Source organism: Choloepus didactylus, chromosome 15, assembly GCF_015220235.1.
Source record: "Choloepus didactylus isolate mChoDid1 chromosome 15, mChoDid1.pri, whole genome shotgun sequence".
Taxonomy (NCBI): Eukaryota; Metazoa; Chordata; class Mammalia; order Pilosa; family Megalonychidae; genus Choloepus; species Choloepus didactylus.
In genome coordinates, this window is record NC_051321.1 from 68,876,170 (window position 1) to 68,896,205 (window position 20,036).

Consider the following 20,036-nt stretch of genomic DNA (forward strand, 5'->3'; position numbering starts at 1 on the left):
CAAATATCCAAACAGCGAATCTAAGAATTCTAAGAGACCTCAGATGAAAGATAAGATCCACAGAATTTAAACAACTTGCCCAAGGTCCTAAAGCTAGATGATAACAAAGCTGGGTCCCCTGACTTCCCGCCCAATTCTCTTTTCCTCAACTCACTGGGTCACTGGATCCCTTATATGGACATATCAGTTCTCCCAGGAGTCTGGCACTAAACAAGAGAAAGAAAGCACATGAAGAGAAAAGCCAGGTAGAGGAAAGGGATGAATAACTGAATACAATAGCTGGGAATTGTGGAGAGCCAGCATTATAGCCGGATCACAGATCTAATGGCCCTATGCAGTGGAAAGACATTTAGCATTCCATTGGAACTCATACTGACAATTTCAGGGACAACTTAAAAGGTGTATTAAATAGCGACCCAATGAATGCTCCCAGCTGGCCCTGGGAGCTTTTCTCCACAGCTGCCTCTGATGCACTGGTACAGCAAGACCCATTTAGGAGCCACCTGTCTCTTCCAAGTGCAAAGGTGTTTGGAAAAGTGATACACCAAGTTGGGCTGACAGTCTCTAGCTGTGTGACCATTTGACTATTCCTGCCTTGCTGAACTGCAGTGGAGAAAATAAAAAGCTGGCTTGTGGCTGCCAAAGTTAAGAGAGGGGAGACATTTCTGCTTTGGTCCTGAAAAGACTTGTAGTACTGAGTCTTGGTTTCTTAAAGTGCATCCCTTGATGGCTGGGGTGGGGGGGGAGGAAAGAGCATTTTGCCCTTTTGTATCTTCTTCCAAGGTACTTTGGCTAATACAATACACACTTTTCAACCTGATTTTGGGGTGGAGTGAGGGGGAAGGGCAGCATTTCGGAGAACTAGCAATTTAAGGAGCCAAGAGCAATGCAGAGTACTTATAACATACTTATAATAATAATAACCATATCAATTCTTTGTTCGGCACTATGCTTCCGAACCTTCAGGCAGATTGACCCCTCGTGTGCTCAGTCAGAGGTGATGCTGGTAGTCCTCACCTCTAAATACTAGTACATGACAGAGGGAAAATCTGTGCTCAGGTTTTCTGAACCTCAGGACATCATCACAAATGAAGACTTCAATGGAATTGGGTTTACATGCTTAATCTGATACAAACTGATTTATCAGTAAGATTTATAGCCATCATCCAGTATTGTAACTGGTTTCCTTAAAAATCCTCATCATGGGAACTACAGATAGCAGCAACTAGTGAAGGGCGAATGATAATCTAATAAGAACAGATAGATATGGAGAGTAATTTTAATGATATGGGAATGCTCAGGAATGACTATGGTTTGTTAATTTTCTGGGGGTATGGTAGGAACATGTTGGAAGAAATGTAGTTATTTTAGGTTCTTTTTCTTATTCCTTTGTGTTGTATTGTTTGAAATGTTGCTTTTTAAATTTTTTTTTGATAAAGTACATAAAATTAAAGAAACCCCAACCAATTGGCAAACAGATGTTAAACTCTGGTTAATGATACACAGGCTGAAGTGTTTAGGGGGAAGTGTACTGATGTCAGCAAATTACTTGGAAATGCATAAAAAAATAAGATGGATTGATTGATGGATGGAGAGAAGGATGGATAAATAGATACATAACAAAACAAATACAGGTAAATGTTAATTGCAGAATCTGGGGAGTGGTTATATAAATATGAACTGTAGGATTTTTTTAAACTTGTCTGTATATTGAAAAATTCTGTAATAAAATGTTGGGGAAAAAAAATCCTCATCACATCTTGTCCACAAAGGGCAAGCATTTCTACTGCAGCATTAGGCAGTCAGTGATTTGAGCTGACACCAAGAGGGTGACCACAGTTTAGTAGGGGAGACTATACATGCCACTAAAATTGAGAAACACACAAGTGAAATCTCAGATATGTTAATACACACATATGGGTTACACTGGAATAAGTGTGTTTTTGGTAGGAGGTACATTTTGGATCTGAATTCTGCAGGATTAAGGACGGAGGCTGTTCCAGATTTGAGCATGTAAGGTAGTGGGTGCTGTGGGATGGGGTGGGGGAGTCAGTTTGAATAAAGTGCTGAAAGCAGGAAGGAAGGTGGGAGCCTGACTAGAGAGCTAGAACAGAAGGTGCAGGGGGTGAGTGCGTTGGGATGGATTTCACAGTGAGCCAGTCTAGTGTCCTCAAAATGAAACCTTTATGACAAAGCCAGGTCTTTGTGGGGAACAATTTACCATATTAACTTGTTGTTCTCTCTCCTACCATTTAAATGTTCATTCTTTTAACTTAAAAGAAAATTATTTTTGATTAGGTATTCCATTCACCTGTTTCAAAATTCAAATGGTACAGAAATGTTGAAGTCTTCCCAACCTTATGCTCCAGTCACCTGGTTGTCCAAAAGTAACAAGTATCACCCGTTTCTTCCAGAGATATTTTATGGATATATAATCAAATGCTTATATATTTCTTCACCTAGCCCCTTTTTCCAAATAGTGGTATACTAAATAGACTGCTTTTATTTTCTTGTCTAACAATATATCTTAGAGATAATTTCTTAACAGAACATAAATGGCTTCTTTTTCTTTAACATCTGTATAGTATTCCACTGGCAGGATGCATCATAATTAATTTATTTAAACTTCATTTATTCTAACCCCAATCTTGAGGAGAAAGTACCTTTTTTTTCTTCCTTTACAAAATTACTTCCTTGGTGGTCTATAGTTGTCAGCTTCATCAATGGTCTGAATCTCTGAGGCTAAGTGAAACCAACTAATATATTTAGATTCAGTTTGCTGAAATTATGTGAAAGACTAAGTAGTGTTCACCTTTAAAACTGTCTTCTGAAACCTTCACAGTTCTAAGGGTAGTATACCTTGAAGCTCCTGAAGAAGCAGTGCTTGCAATAAATACTAACTCCCTACATTCCCAGTATTGGGGCAAATCTTGTCCCCATTCTTTTCTGATTCTTTCTACTGCAGGATATAATGCTGGCTGATTTTTGTCCTTATCTAACTATTTATGTGGATGTTTTGGCAGTATCTTTTACCTTCCTCCTCCTTCCTCCCCCAGTAGTAATCATGAATCCCTAAAGCTGTTCTCCTCCTAGGGGCACTTACATAATTTTACTAAATTACAATATATTCAAAATGATGCAGTTAAGCCAGAGCCAATCTTTAGAATTGCTAAATGACTTTGAATTTGGAAAAATAAGCCAGGTCTCTGGAGAGAAAAATGCCTCATAAAGCAAACATTCATTTCAGAATTTGAACTTCCTTGCCTACATCGTGAATAATTTTACTTTAAAAATTGATGAGTGTCTCAAATGAATGGAAACCCAGCCAACACTCCTCTTCAAATATAAATGTTTCTACAAAACGCAATGATGAGCTGAAGCACAGGGCTTGCCTCCCACAAACTTTAAAAGGATTTATAAAATAGGAGCCTTTTTTCTTACATACTCTCGTTTCCACACATCTTTGTAACATTCCTACCTCTCCGCCTTCATGCTATATCTTGGCTGTCCGGGGCACATTTTTGTGTGAATTTTCTCCCTATTTCTGCTTTCAGATAAAGGCCTCGAGTCCCCTGTCTAACTCTCTATGTCTTCTAGTGGCAGTGGGTGCCATGTACTAAAGAGCAGTTGACCTGAATTTCTAGTCTCAGTTTTGCATCATACTAATGATTTGAGCAAGTCATTTTCTTCCATCTGCAAATGAAGGGGTTAAAAACAATAAAATAAGGGTTTACAGAAAATTATTTCTAAGCTCCCTTCCAGCTCTAAAATTCCATGGCTGCTGTGGTATTATTTTTTTTTAGGTAACATAATGGCTTAAATCAGTTAAAATGTCCATATCTTCTGAAGCCCTCAAAGAATAAAATCTAGAGGTGGGAATTTCTGGAGCTATGGCTGGTGAGGTAGGCAGAGTCCTGAAATGGTCCCCAACTTCCCACCTGGTGGTGTACACAACCTGTATAAACCTTCCCCTTGAGTGTGGGTGGGACCTGTGAATCTGATGGGATAATCATTCCTCTGGTTAGGTTACTTTATATGGAAAAGGTGATGGGATAGGAGGATATTAATCCCATGATTACCTTATATAAGTCTGTGTCTTAGCAGGCTGGGGAGAGAGATTCTCCTGCTGGCTTTGAAGCTGTGAACAGCTGGGTTGTGAGGCTGGGTTGGGAGAGGCCTGTGGGAGTGTGGCTCTGAGAATGCCATTTGGCAAGGAACAGGGCCGAGAGCAATCCTTGGCTGACAGACAACCAAAAGGAACTGAGTTCTGTCAACAGCCTGAATGAGCTTGGCAATGAATCCCGAGCTCCAGATGAGAAACACAGCCCCACTAACACCTTGATTTCAGCCTTGAGCAGAGAACCCAGATATGCTGTGCCCAGACTTCTAACCCAGAGATACTGAGAGATAATAAATGGGTGTTGTTTTAAGTTGCTCAATTTGTAGTCATTTGTTACACAGCAAAAGTAAGCCAATAAAGCTGGCCAGTGGGGAAGGTATTTATGGCTGGGAATGTCTTTTGGGGTTCCTCAAATCATGCTTTCATATATATTTGCCTTCATTTGAGGTGCATTTTACAGAACGGTCAATGTTCTGCCATTACCACACCAAAGGAGGAGCTCCAAAAATTAGGTCTTAGAGAGGTAACACCGTAGGTCTAATTAAGTTTTAAATTTTCTGACAAGAAAATAAATTAACACTGCCACCCTTCTTTTGGGGATTCAACAGCCTTGCTCTGATTTCAAATGCATCTGATCACTGTAAGTTAGTTCATTTTCACACAGATAGGGATATACCTTTAGGCTGTAACATGTCTCTTAAAACATTACTACATTCAGCAAAAGCTTGATTTAGTTATAGTCATAGAATTTCAAATCTGGGAGAACCCTTAGAGGTAGATATTTAATATAATTCCAACCTGAGGGTCAGGGAAGTTATGACTTTCCCATGGTGTCAGAGGAAATTAATGACATGGGAAGATAACATAGTTCTATCATTCTCCCCCTCCACCCAGGCTCCTAATAGTTCACCAGCCTTTCCAGGATTTATTTTAGGATTATTCACTCATTTATTCAACATCAACTGAATATCTCCTGGCACCAAGGAGGCCACGAAGATGTGGAACACGCGCTTCTTGTCCTCAAGGGGTTTTACAGTCTAATAGAAAATTCCCTCCTTGAATGCTGAGGATACTAGAGGTATTAACATAAACAGGGGTTAGATATTCCTAAGAACAGAGAACTTAAATACTGAACCATACTAATGATATAGCCTTCTTTAGACAATGAAGACCCCAAGACTTCTTTGATGAGTGATGACACTTAGGAGAGGTTAAATGTTTCAATCCTCACTAATAAGTACAAACAACTTCCAACTTCCAAACTAATAGGAATTAGTGACTAAAAAAGCAGTAGACATTGCCTCCCAGGGTGACCTTTTTTTTAAAATAACTTTTTATGAAGCCTTCATGTTAGGATAGGATGTTTCTAGCTAATAACATCCTACCCTAATCCCATCCTATCCTAATAACATCCTACCCTAATCCCATCCTATCCTAATAACATCCTACCCTAATCCTATCCTGCCCTAATAAGATAAGCAAGCCAAGGCAAGTTAGCACCTAGAAGTTGAAAACTAGACCAAGCAGCTAAGTATAGTTATAATTTCAATTTAGTATTATCTCATTTGACTTTCACAATAACCCTGAAGCGAGTATTCTGTCATCACCATTCCACAGGTCAGGAGACCGAGGCTTTGACAATGTAAGTTATTTGTTCAAAGTCACAAAGCTAGTGAGTAGCAGGGGCTCAAACCCAGGCTTGAGTTTGAAACCAAAATTTAAGCTTAGCACAATTTCTTGTGTATAGTGAATTTTCAATAAATGCTAGATGTTAGAACAGTATGTAAAATGAATTAAAGAATTGCTACACCAATGAGTAGAGGGGGTGAAGAATACCCTGATCATTAGACGATGAGCAGCCCACATTCGTATATCCTGTATTGCCATGTTGAGAAATTGACACCTTCACATATACATGTGTCCTTTTCTATTGTGTGGGGAGGGTGGCCTTTAAAGGGATACCAACTTTCCTTGCTCCATGACTCGACTCTAGTGAGTTCAGGCTTTTGTGTGTTGGTTTCTTTACTGTAAAGTAATGAGGTTAGAAACAACACAGATGTGTCTATTAAGACGTCCCTATGTGGGATAAGAAGCTAGATGACAATTCCAAGAGTCTATGTACTACAGATGCCAGAGTGTAAATAGTCTGTAGAACCTGCTCATGAACAGAACAGACAACTGGAGGGGGAAAATGTCATATTTCATATTTAAGAGAAGGGCATTACCTTCAAAACATCATAGTTTACCAAACTTTATTCTCACCCTAAGAAATAGTCAGCTCCTAGTCAAAGGAAACTGGGGTGGGTGTTGGGGATGGGGAATAGTCTAGTCCTCCCTAAGCTACTGAGAAGCATGGCTCAAAGTGGTAAACCTCATTGCTTCTGGGGTTGTGATTCAGTAAAGATTTTCAAACTCCAACCGCATTTTGGGATGTACTGAGAGGAAACATGATGGAAAGAATACAGACTTTGGGATGAGACAGACTTGAGTTTGAACTTTGGCTCTATCACTGTTTAGCTGGGTAACCACGAGCAAGCTGCTTCATTTTCTATTTCCTCACTGGTATAATGGGGGATCGTACCGCTTACGTTTCAGGTTTTAAGGATTAAGAGAGATAATGTACAAAAAGCACTTAGTATTGTGCCTGTAATATACAAGCTGCTGGAATAATAACACTTGCCATTGGTCTTTCAAATGCATGATAGTTCCATAGTCTGGATAGAGCAATGCTACAGGATTCTTAGGGCTCAGGAGAGGGTGGCAGCTTGTCAGTCAATGACAGATTGTCCAGAATAAGTAAGAGTTTGTCATGTGCTAGAAATTGCTTAATCCATCAGTAATATCTCACTCCCTAAGAACACAGTAGGACCCTGAATGTCAAAAGGCTGAGGCACCTTTGCTCATTCAAAATTATTAGACTCAATGGATTTGAAAACCACAAAGGTTCCTGGAGGTCATCCAGACTGCCCATGTCACTTCAGAGATAAATGAAACAGATCATTTGATGATGTGACTGATAACTCAGAAAAAATACTTGAGGATGCAGAGCCCCTTGTAGGAGTTATGCCACAGGTTTTACTATTTATTCTCTTGGGTTTTCAGACAACAAGGTAGACAGCACCTCTAGAATGACTATAAAGAGTTAAGGACAACTATGTCATAAATTAGGATTTTTAATCTAAGTAGAATCATTCTGCAGCTTGAGGTAGTAAAGGTCGTGGACTATATTTGTGTGATTATTTTCCTATATAATAGTCCAAAGTACACAGGGGTCACAAGTGGACCCACAAGTTCACCAGTCTGTAATATACCGAGATGTTTTAGAATGGGGCTTTACAGTACCTGGAGACCCTTTGTTTTCCTGGCAGAAAACAACAGGCTGTGGCTCATTCAAGAGCGCCAACTCAGGCAATTTCCAACTCTTCCATCATAGGAAGTCACTGGGGGAAGGAGTCGTGTTCAATTTTCTATTACCTTCTTCAGCAGACTACTTAAATCATTCAGACAGCCTGTGAGAGGTTATATATCCAATTCTATGCCCAGTATGTAGATAAATGAGCAACAGAACTAGCTCCAAATAAGTGCTAGATAAGAGACAGAAACACAGTATTTCATGGAGAAAGGCTCTTTCTTCAAATGGTCAGAATCCACCAGTTCTTATCTGACAGTTGCCATTCTCATATGGGCCATGCAGAACTAAAGAAATGGTCTGAATGAAATTTGCCTGTTTTCCTCTGGAGGAATTGGGTCATGCTGTAATACGGTAAATCTGCTCTTGCCACTTGCCTGGGTTTCTCAAACTGCTCTGAGGACCATTAGCTCTGTTAAGTTCCTAAAAAATAATTTGGGGGCAAATCAAGTTTGGGAAATATATTCTCTTCTTGGAGATTGTCCTAGTTTGCTAATGCTGCAGAATGCAAAACACCAGAGATGGATTGGCTTTTATAAAACGGGGATTTATTTCGCTACACAGTTACAGTCTTAAGGCCACAAAGCGTCCAAGGCAACACATCAGCAATCGGGTACCCTCACCGGAGGATGGCCAATGGCCTCCGGAAAACCTCTGTTAGCTAGGAAGGCAGCTGGCATCTGCTCCAAAGCTCCGGCCTCAAAACGGCTTTCTCCCAGGACGTTCCTCTCCAGCAAGCTTGCTTCTCTTCAAAACATCACTCCCAGCTGCACTCTCTTTCTTCCCCCCAAGTCAGCTCATTTATATAGCTCCACCGATCAAGGCCCACCCCGAATGGGTGGGGCCACGCCTCCATGGGAACATCTCATCAAAATTATTTCCCACAGCTGGGTGGGGCACACTCCAAGCAAATCTAACCAACACCAAAACTTCTGCCCCACACAAGACTACAAAGATAATGGCATTTGGGGGACACAATACACTCAAACTGGCACAGAGATTAATAATCATATCATTGATTAAAAATTTGACAGGCACAGTCCTGCAGGAAGAAATCCTGTATAACCTGGCATTTTCCAAACTTATCTGAACCATGGAACACGTTTTTAGTTTTAAACCCACAGAACCATTATCCTAGTGCAGTATACCAGTGTTTTTCTCAATGCAGTTTGGTAAAGTCTGTGCTTAATTATGTTTAAAGACTGGTTTGCAAGCTCTAAAATAGCCAAAGAAGAAACAGTGCCAGGGCCTCTAAGGGGTGCAAATTTCTGAAGGCTCTAATCTTTAGGGAAAAAATGAAGACAACTGAGACTGAGAAAAACTGAGACTCAGAGCAGAAACCAGACAAAATGTACCCGTGTTTCTCCCCTGCCCCCGTTTCCCACACCCAGAATGGGTTTCTGTGTCAGGTGCCTCCACTTCTAAACTCCTAGATCGCCATATAGCCTAATTAGCTCTTTTCATACCAAACTGGAATTGCTTGTTCACTTATCTGTCTCCCCCATTAGACTGCGACCTTCTTGAAGGCAGAACCCCGTGCCCAGCTAGCTGTGCTATTGGCTGAATTAATGGATGAACCACAATAAATCTGGTTTACATCACCAACTTCACAATAAAGTAGATGACATTTATTAAACATTCACCATGTGACAGGCACAAGGTTAAGTGCTTTATGTAGATTTATTGAAAAAAAAAAGTAGGATACTGTGATATAGGGTGATGGAGCTACTTTAGAATGGGAAGTCAGGGAATGTCTTTCTGAGAAGTGACTTATACTGAGAACTAAATTACAAGGAGCCAAGCACATGGGGATCCCAGCAAAGAGCACTTAAGGTGAAGCACTAAGGTGAGAATGGGTTTGGCATATTGGAGTATAAATAGAAGGCCTATCTGGAGTGAACTAGGAGGAAAGAGACATTTGATGAGCTTGCAGAGTACGCAAGACCATGGCATACAGAGCCCTGAAAGGAAAGGGTAAGAGCCTGGACCACAGTAAGGGAGAGGGAGAAAAGGAGCCAGATTCAGAATATGTAGTGGAGTAGAGACAAAAGGATTTATTGAAGAAATAAATGTGGGATGAGAAAGAAAGGAATCAAAGGTGATGCTTACTTTTTTGTTTGCTTGTTTGAGCTCCTGGGTAGATGGGGAATCATTCAGTTAATAAGCATTTACTGAGGGCCTGCCCTCTATGTACCAAATATTGTACTCAGTGGGCTCTGCTCTACCTGATTAGCCATATTTGCAGAAGTTCCAGCTCATGACCATAATTCATAGATAGGGACTGATGACAACAGTGAAGGCAGAAGATTTTAGATTAATTCCCCTTTCTTTTAATTATAAAAGCTATAGACAATATAGTTTTTTAAAATAATTTATATTGAGTAGTTAGGGAAAGCCTCTCTGAGGATATGATATTTGAATTCAGACCTGAAAAATAAATAAAAGTTACCCAGGTAAAGAGTATAATTGAGTTTCTTTAAAAAAAAAAAAGATAATTAGGTTTTTAAACAGACTTATACAAATATTCTCACAGCAAATTAATATTATTATTTTTTACTTTATGTATTACATTTGGATGATTTAAAATTCTTGGTTACCTTCTCCCTGTTACTTGGCATACAACTAGGCCATTTTCCCCTAGATATCTATTGTTACGCACTCAGAGAATCCAAAGTTACACAAATAAAAAAAAAAAAGTCAAAACAAATGCCAAAACTGATATCATATACCTCAAAGCCAAAGACATTTTTGCATATCAGATGTAACTGCATAATCTGTACCACTGCCTCTATCACCCAGGCTCATGTGGCATGAACTATATGGAGTCTAAACATCACAGGAAATGGCCTGAAATCACTTAAAGAAGCACTTTTTCATTTCTTTAATCACTAGGTTGCACTTCCCTTTGCCACCAGTATCCTGAATCATTCTGTTTTGTAGAGAGCCTATAATTTTAACACAGAGAGTGACTCATCCTATATCTATTGTCTTTAGTGGGGCTTTTTAAAAAAAAAAGGTGTGCAAATATAAAAAGAAAGCTTATTGATTTCACTTTTATAATAAATGATGATTTAAAATCTTATATCTTTGGATTCACAGATTCTGTGAAATCTTGTTTTATGAAACAGCTCAATATAACCAAAACTATTCTGGAGAAGTGACCCTGTGATGCTACACACACACATACACACACAAGCAACCTTCACAGTATCACTAACTTTTATTTTCTAAAGGATTCTACAAAAGTAAGAGAGGTATTTTTTTTTAAACAAATGCTATTTTGTTGTTGTTTTATCAATTTAATCACATTATTTCTTATCAACTTTTCAATCTCAGGCAGTTTTCAAGCCCTAGATCCAGCCTTATTTGCCTCTAGTGGCATGAAGCAGCTACTTCTTGAGCAGCAGGGCATTTCCAAGCATGTCAACAGAGATTTTAAAGTAATGTCTGTTCTGACTATTCTGTGAACTGCCCCCCTAGTGTCATTCATCCTCTCGTTCTTTGAGTATGGTACCAAGAAAGAAGAATCTAGGTGGAAGGAAAAAAATAACAACAACAACAAAATCAAAGCCTATTTGGTTTCATGTTTCAGGGACTCTTGGAGAAAAGTCTGCAAAATTGTGAAGACAGTGAGGTGGTGAACTGTATCAGAAAAGAACAGCAGGTTTCTGAAGGTGCTCCCTATGATGGAACTTAATATATGTTTTACTTTCCTAAAAGGGGATTTTCTTTCTACCCCAGATTGTATTAATGGAGTTATTTAAAGAAAAAGCTATTTTTATACTAAACATTATGTTAGATCTTTTTTCTTCCTTCCTTGTACCCCCACAGGAGTAGGCAAAGGAAGACAAGAAAAATTTTAAGCCCTGACATTTCTAAATAAATGTTTAAGAGGAAAAACAAAGACACCAAGGAAACAGGGGTGCACAGCATTTAAAACTTAGAAATATTTACAACTACAGTCTCATCCCAGCCTCAAGAATTTGTCTGTTAAACTTCTTGGGTTCATGCTATTACTTTAATATATATGTCAATGCTATAAAAATACTCTATTCACATTTTAAGGCTTTCCTCCACTCTCTCCTGGATTTCTTGCCCACAGAGGTGGCATAAATATCGAAAACCCAACTACTGTGTTAAATACAACACAAAAGAGCAAAAATTGGAGGTGTGTATGTGTTTAAGATAAAAGAAAGGAAGATGTTAAAAATGTTCAGGCCTATTTATAAATGTTTGAGGAGAGATCACATGGTTTTGGCTGTGGCCATGGGCTCTGCCTCTGCTCATACTCCACAACACAGGCTCGTTTTCTCCACAGACGTCTGGTTTCAGGCATTCAGGGTTTTTTCTTCATTGCCGCTGGGGGAGTCCCTGATCCTAAGCTTCATCACTGCTCACGTCCAGTTTATCCACGTCCCCCAAGTCACTCACGTCACTTTCCTCCACCTCATCATCTTCCAGAAATTCTCTTTCTCCCATCTCCTCTTCATCGTCCTCTTCGTCATCTTCTTCCTTAGCACCCGAGTAGTCACTCTGCCTGCTGCCGTTCCAGGGCCTTGTCGAGGGCATGGATGGGGAATGGGGAAGCTGTAGATGTCACTGTACGTATCTGGCTTCAGCCTCTCCGTAATTCCTCTTCAGTGGCGTTATCCTGATGAGCAGCAGAGGCCTTTTCCTTTCTCCTTTTTTCTCTCTGTTCCACCTTCTTACTCAAAGGAACAAGTTTCCCCTGTTGCTTTAGCGTAAGTTTTCGAATTTGAATTAGGTACTGGGCAATCTTGGTGAAAATCTGCTTACATTTATGTCAAATAAAACACGGCTAGTAAATTAGGTTTTCATCTATCTGTTCTAGTGCTTTCTTGTGGTTTTTACTGAGCCAGACCTGTTCCCAGAGATGCCTAGGAAAAGCTGCTCGTTCTATAACCTTCATATACAAGAAACACTGTCCTTTTTCTTCTTTGACAGTGGCATACTGATTTGTTCACCAGGGGACAGGATGATCGATTGCATGATCCAGTTAGGCTGTATTCATTTCTGCAAAAGCTCTGAGTCTTGGTTCTTATTTTGAAGGAACAAAATTGTTTGTTCCTAGTGTACCCCAGATAACGTCATCTGACTGCCGCGCCAGGACGGATCAGGGGGCACCCAGGCTTCCTCCGAGGCCACAAATGCTATTTTAAACAAATGAATTTCAAGAGAACCTCATTTTGCCTATTAGCTGGGCAACTCCTTGGTAAAATTAGACCTAAAGACAGTCTCTTGGCTCATCACAAGCAAAACTGTGTTTGTAAAACCTCGGTCAGTGCTTTGGAGATATTTAAAAATCATACATCACAATGACCAAAGGTGAAATAAGGCCATTTTCAGATAAACCAAAACTAACAGAATTAATCGCTAGCAGATTTTCATGGCGAGAAATGATAAAGGAAATTCTTCAGACTTAAGGGAAGTGGTAGATGAAAACGCAAATATTTAGGAATAAATGAAAAGTACACAAAATGAAAATATGTGGGTAAATATAAGGTATTATTTCTTCTCTTAACTTCTTAAAAAACACAGAAATTCAAACTCTGCACACTGACCACACTTCAAAAGTCACTGAGAAGTCAGCATGCTCCATGTTTGGGGAGAACTTGTTCAGGCTTTTTTCTGTGTTTTCTTCTATACAGATGTATGTTCTTAAGAGAAAATGTGCTTGTATTCTGCTGTGTTTTTTTTTTTTGTGTGTGTGTATGCATGTGCTTTATTTTACAATAAAAATATCTTTTAGATTCCACAATTATAGCATAAATGATGGGGTGCTGGAAGATGGAACTATTTGACTGAAAGATTCTTACTTTCACTTGAAGTGATACAAATTATTAACTCTAAGTAGACCATGACAAGTTATATTGTAATTTCTAGAGAAATCACTAAAAAAATACAGAGTAGTATAGCTAAAAGGCCACTCACTAGGCAACTATATGGAATCTAAAAGAGATGCACTATAAATAAAAAAGGCACAGGGAGGTCAAACATGAAAGAATAGAAAACGATATACCATGGAAATAATAATCACAAGGAAGCTGGAATAGCTTTATTAAATATCAGTCAAAACAGACTTCAATAAATGGAATACTACCTAAGATAAAGGTATAATTTTTCAAAGTGATAAAAGGCCAATTCATCCAGGAAAGCATAATAATCATAAATGTGTATACACTTAATATCAGAGCACAAAATACATGAAGCAAGGACTGACATCATTTACACAACAAAAGAGGCAAACCCACAGTTGTACTTGGAGACTTTAACACACCTCTCTCACTAATAATAGAGCAAAATAGACAAAAATGTCAGTAAAGACACAGAAGATATGAACAACACTATTAACCACCTTGACCTAATTGACATTTATATAACACTATACTCCAAACCGCAGAGTACACATTCTACTCAAATGTGCACAAAACATTCATCAAAAGATTGACTATATGCCGGACAACAAAACAATCAGTTTTAAAGAGTTGAAATCTTACAGGCTGTGTTTCTGACCACAATGAAATTAAATTAGAAATCAATAACAATATTTCTAGAAAACCCCAAAATATTTGGAAATTAAACAACACATTTTAAATAACCCATGGATCATCAAAGAAATCACAAGGAAAATCAGAAATGTTTCAAACAGGATGATAATGAAAACAACATATCAAAATTTGTGGGGTGTAGATAAAGCAGTGTTTAGAGAGACATTTATAGCTTAAAAAGCTTATCTTAGAAAAGGAAGTTTAAGTGCCCATGTTAGAAAGCTAGAAAAAGCAAAGTAATATACACTGAAAGTAAGCAGAAGAAGGAAATAACAGATAGGAGCCAAAATCAATGTGATAGATACTAAGCTACTGAGGACATTAAAGTCAAAAATTGTTTTTATTTTCAAAAGATCAACAACATTGACAGAATAAGGAAAAAGAAGAAAAAAAGAAGGAGAAGACATGATTCACCAGTATCAGGAATGAAAGAGGGGATTTCAGATTCCACAGACATTAAAAGACTAGTAAGAGAATATTATGAACCACTTTATGTCAAATTCAACATCTTAGATGAAATGGACAAATTCCTCAAAAAAATACAGCAGCAGGGAGGGATGAGTAGGTGAAGCACAGGGAGTTTTTAGGGTGGTGAAATGATTCAGTATGATATGGAAACATATCCTTATCATTTGTCAAAAGCATAGACCTGTACAATACAAACAATGAATCTTAATGTAAACTATTGACTGTACACAGGAATAATAATGTATCATTATTGGTTCATTGATTGTAACACATGTACAGTGCTAATGTAAGTGGTAATAATAGGCAAAACTGTGCAGGGGTGGGAATAGTATCTGCTCAATCATTCTGTAAATCTAAAACTGTACTAAAAATAAAATATTATTTTAAAAACTGATACAAGGTAAAACAGAAACTCTGAATACCTAAAGAAATTAAAATTCATTATTGAAACCTTCCCACACAGAAAACTGCTGCTCAGATAGTTTCCCCAGTGACTCCTATCAAACAATTCAGAAAGAAATAAGAACACACTTACACAAACTCTTTCTGAAACGAGGAGAAAAAAGTCCCAACTCATTTTAGAGGCCAACATACCCTGATACAAAACCTAAAAAGACATTACAAAAAAGAAAAGTACAGAACAATATCCCTCAATAGTTAACAAAATATTAGCAAATTGAATCTAGCAATATGTAAAAAGCTGACTCATCATTGCAAAGTTAGGTTTATTCCAGGATTATAAGGGATCAGCAATATAATCTATTGTGTTTGAAGAACAAAGGAGGAAAACCATATAATCATTTCAAATACATAGAAAATGTATTTGAGAAAATTCAAAAGCCATTAATGATGAAAATCCTCTTCAAATTAAGAATGGAAGTTAAAATTCCTTACTCTGATAAAGGTCATTTTTGAAATCTAACATCAAACTTAATGGTCAAATATGGACTGTGTTCCTCTAATATCAGGAAGAAGCCAAGGAAATCCATTTTCACTACTTCTATTCTCATGGTATTGGTAGTTTAAGCAAGTGCAATAAGGCAAGAAAAAAGGCATAAACATAGAAAGAAGAAGTGAAACTATCTCAGCAGATGACATTATGTCAAAAAACCTAAGGAAACTATAAAACAACTAGAAGAGTATGGAATTTAGCAAGATCTCAGCATACAAAATTAATATACAAAAATCAATGGTATTTTAATGCCAACAGTAAGCAATTGGAAAATGAAATAAAAATTCTATGTATAACAGCATCAAAAAACATAAATTACTTAAAAGGCATACACTTAAATGAAAACAAATTAGATAATATCTAAATAAATGAAGAGAATATCTAAATAAGTAAATCTTGCTCATGAACTGGAAGACTCAATATCATTAAGATGTCAATTCTCGTCAAGTTGATCTATATATTCAATATAATTCCAATCATAATCCCATCTCTCTTTTGGGTAAAAAGTACAAGCTGATTATAAAACTCACATGGAAATGCAAAGGAAGGACCTAGAATAGGGAATAGAGAGTTAAGGCTTAAAATGTACAGAGTCCCTGTTTGGAATGATGGAAAAGTTTTGGTAATGGATGGTGGTGAAGGTACTACAACATTGCGAATGTAATTAACAGCACTGAAATATTTACTTGAATGTGGACAAAAGGAGAAATGTTAAGTTATATATATGGTGACAGAAAAATTGTTTTTACAAGTCCATGAAACTCTATTACACAAACAGTGAACCCTAAGTTAAACCATGGACTACAGTTATTAGCACAATTATAAAAATGTGCTTTCATCAATGTAACAAGTGTATCACACCAAGGCAAGGTGTTGACAATATGGAGGTATATGGGAATCCTGTATTTTATGCATGATTGTTCTGTAAACCCACAACTTCTCTAATTAAAACAAAACAGAACAAAAAACAAAACAAAAAAAACACTTGTGCAAGAGGATTTTTGGATAAAAATGGTAGGTTAAACATACTTATTTATCTTCTATCCCTTCTAAAACCAGACTAAGATGAAACTGAGGAAATAAAAAAAGTATACATGCACAAGGATAAAGAGACTGAAAGAGAAAAATATTGCAAAGGAGAAATTTCAATAAAATTTTGAAAGGGGAAACTGACACATCAGAGTGCAACAACAACAACAAAAACAAAAACCTTATATGGAAATGCACAGAAGGACCTAGAATATCCAAAGCAATCTTGAAAAAGAACAACCAAGTTGGAGGATTTATACTACCTGATTTCAAGATTTAGAATAAAGCTACTGTATTCAAGTCAGTGGGTATGGGCGTAAGGGTAGGCACAAAGATAAATGTTACAGAACAGAGAGCCCAAAATAGACCTACACTTAAAAGGCCATTTGATTTTTGACAAAGGTGCTAAACAAAATTAATGGGAGGCCTTTTGAACAAATAGTGCTGGTTATAACTGTATATCCATATGAAAAAAAAATTCTTTATCTCCACTTCACACCATATATAGAAATTAGTTGAAGATGGATATATATACAAATATAAAAACCAAAATAATAAAGCCTCTAGGAGAAAATATGGTAGAATATCTTCACAGTTTGGCAGTAGATAAGGTTTATTAGACAGGATCCAGAAAGCAATAATCAAAACATAAAAATTTGATAAATTAGACTTCATCAAAATTATAAATTTCTGCTCTTCAAAGACACCCTTAAGAAAGTGAATAGATGAGCCAGATTAAGAAAATATTTTCAAATTATATATCTGATAAAGGACTTGCATCTAGAATATATATAAATTTCAATAATAAAAAGACAAGCAATCTAGTTAAAAAAATCAAAAGATTTGAACAGACATTTCATAAGAGAATAACTCTGAATGACAAGAACACAAAAAAACTGCTTCATTGCAGTAGTCATCAGGGAAAAAGTAATTAAAACCACCATGAGATACCTTACATACACACCAGAATGGCTGAAATTAAAAAGACTGACACCGCCAATTGCTGACAAATTTGTGGAATAACCAGAACTGTTGTATGTTGTTGATGGAATTGTAAAAAAAAGGTACAGTGTGGAAAATGGTCTAACAGTTTTTTAAATAAACTAAATACTCACCTGCCCTTGGACCCAGCAATTCTACTCCTAGGTATTTATCCAAGAGAAATGTAAATACATGTCCTCAAAAAGACTTGCACAAGAATGTTCGTAGCAGCTTTATTCAAGATAGCCAATAATTGGAAAACAGTCAAGTGTCCATCAACAGAAGAATGGATGTATAAACTGGTGTATTCATACAGTGGTTTATTACTTGTCATAAAAAAAGTTCAAAACTACTGACACATGCAACAACAAAGATGGATCTCAAAAATGTTATGTGGAGAGAAACCTTATAAAGAGTACATTTTTTATAACTCCATTTGTATGAAGCACTAGAATGAGCAAAATTAACATAGAGTGGGAAAAAATCAAAATAATGGTTGCCTCTGGATGGGAAGGGGCAGAAACTGACTGTGAAGGCAACCAGAAACCTTAAACAAATATTGAACTTTAGTTAAAAATATTCATGCTGAAGTGTTTAGAAGTGAAGTGTACTTATATCTTCAACTTACTTTGGATGCATCAAAAAATAAGAGATTGATGAAGAGCTAAAGGGATGCATATATGGATATAAGAGAAAGAAAATAGAGTAAAATGTGAATTGAGTTGGAAATATGAGTGTTCTTTGAATAATTATTTCAACCGATCTGAATGTTCGAAAATTTTCATAATAAAATGGGGGGGAAATTGTGCTTTCAATTTCTCTGCTCCCACAAGCTTCCTGAACTAACTGGAAACTGGATTTGTATGAAGTAGGCCAACAGGGGGTGCTATTCCCAGATCATGACTTTCTTTTTAAAGAAATATTCTTTAACACAAGAAATAAACCAAACTACATTCCTTTCCATCAAAGACATGAATTAAAATGCATAGTGATGTCAGCTTCACATTACGTATGTCACCACTTTGGCTCAGACGAGAGAAGTTCCACAGTTTCATGCACCGTCCCTCAGCACAGATGCTTATTTCCAAGGCTAATATTTAAAGATGGGCATCTGCCTTGACTACAGCCTTTAGCACAAGGAAACATATTTGCCAAGCTTGGCATCTCAGGGTGAAATACAAGGCTTGTGCAATGTCAACAAAACAAAATAAAGAACAATGTAAGAAAAACTCGTATTGTTGTTGAGGGACAGTCACAACAGATTCAATGTTTATATCATCAAAAAAAACTGTTAGGTTTCATTACCTTTATCAAGAGATGCCCCAGCCATATGGTAAAAGCTTAATGCAGTGTCCACATCATTAATATTCTTTAGGAAAGTAAAGAAGTTCTCCACCTCCTGAAATGTCAGGCCCTAAAAGAGAAGAGAGAGTAAAGTGAAGCAGGAAGCTGTAACAAAAAAAGCAGCATAAAATGCAGAAAACTAGGCAGTTATTCATGTCTCTGAATCAGAAATTTGTGCTCATGCCTAAAACAGACACTATACAAACCAGTCAAGGAATGTTAAATTTGTACACAAAAGGGGAACAAAAATGCTAGAAATTACCCCGAGAAAGGCAAACTGGCTAAGTGCTTCCCTTCATATGCAAAATTTTACATAAAGCTGCTTACGGTGAGGGTTGATATCTTTAATGAAAATATTTCTAATGGTGCTCTCCAATTAGCCACAGTATCTATTATGATACTTCCCTTTTACTAATCTGTTCACAGGCCAGCTAAGCTCTTTGAGGCTTAAGCTAATTAAAGCATCACCAAAGTCAGTGATACACAGGGGAAGAGTATTTAGCAGAACCCAAGCACTGGGAAGCTGTTCATTATCTCAATTTAATAGCTACTAACTAAGCAATTTGTCATTTAACTTCAATCTGATGAAACTGTAAATGATGTAATTATTTTCAAAAGCTGGTTAAGGATTTGCTGCTTTCCAATTCTATTTTCTATGATGGCTCAAGAGAGAGTGGTTGTAGGAACAGGGGCTATAGGGAGTTCCTTTACAGAGGAGGAACATTTGCCCCATTTGCCTATTTCCCACTTCTCACACGTCATGCTGGGTTGAAAATGAATACAGTTGTTAAGAAGTGAATAATGTTGGGGATGTCCCAAGGCACTGAGGTTGTGTCAATCAATGCCTTTTAATGAAGCATCAGGTCCTTAATGGAATGCAGATGTCCTTAATGGAACTACAGAATCTAGGAATCCATGTCAGGAGCACAGCGATAAGGAAACCTCAATACAGACAACCTAAAGCCTCATGTTCTACATAGTTCTTTCCAAACTGGGTCAAAATATACTCATTTTACAAACAGAGAGCTGAAATACTGTATGTATGATTATGTGACATGATCTTTTATACTTTTTTTCTTTAGAATTAAAGAATGAAAAAAAAAACACGCTTTATATTGTGGAACATAATGACCATATAGAAAGGTGCATAAAACACAAATGCAC

The 20,036-nt window shown here is 37.3% G+C and overlaps 1 protein-coding gene and 1 pseudogene across 2 annotated transcripts in view; both read right to left on the bottom strand.

The window, feature by feature from the left end:
- The window catches only part of MICU1 (mitochondrial calcium uptake 1), a 280,725-nt gene that overhangs the window by 7,638 nt on the left and 253,051 nt on the right, over positions 1-20,036 (bottom strand). For both annotated transcript variants that reach the window (XM_037804432.1, XM_037804431.1), the window contains one exon: positions 18,834-18,942. In XM_037804432.1, coding sequence (XP_037660360.1) covers positions 18,834-18,942 — 109 coding nt within the window. The remainder of the gene's footprint in view (positions 1-18,833; positions 18,943-20,036) is intronic.
- LOC119510717 lies at positions 11,813-13,149 on the bottom strand (annotated as a pseudogene).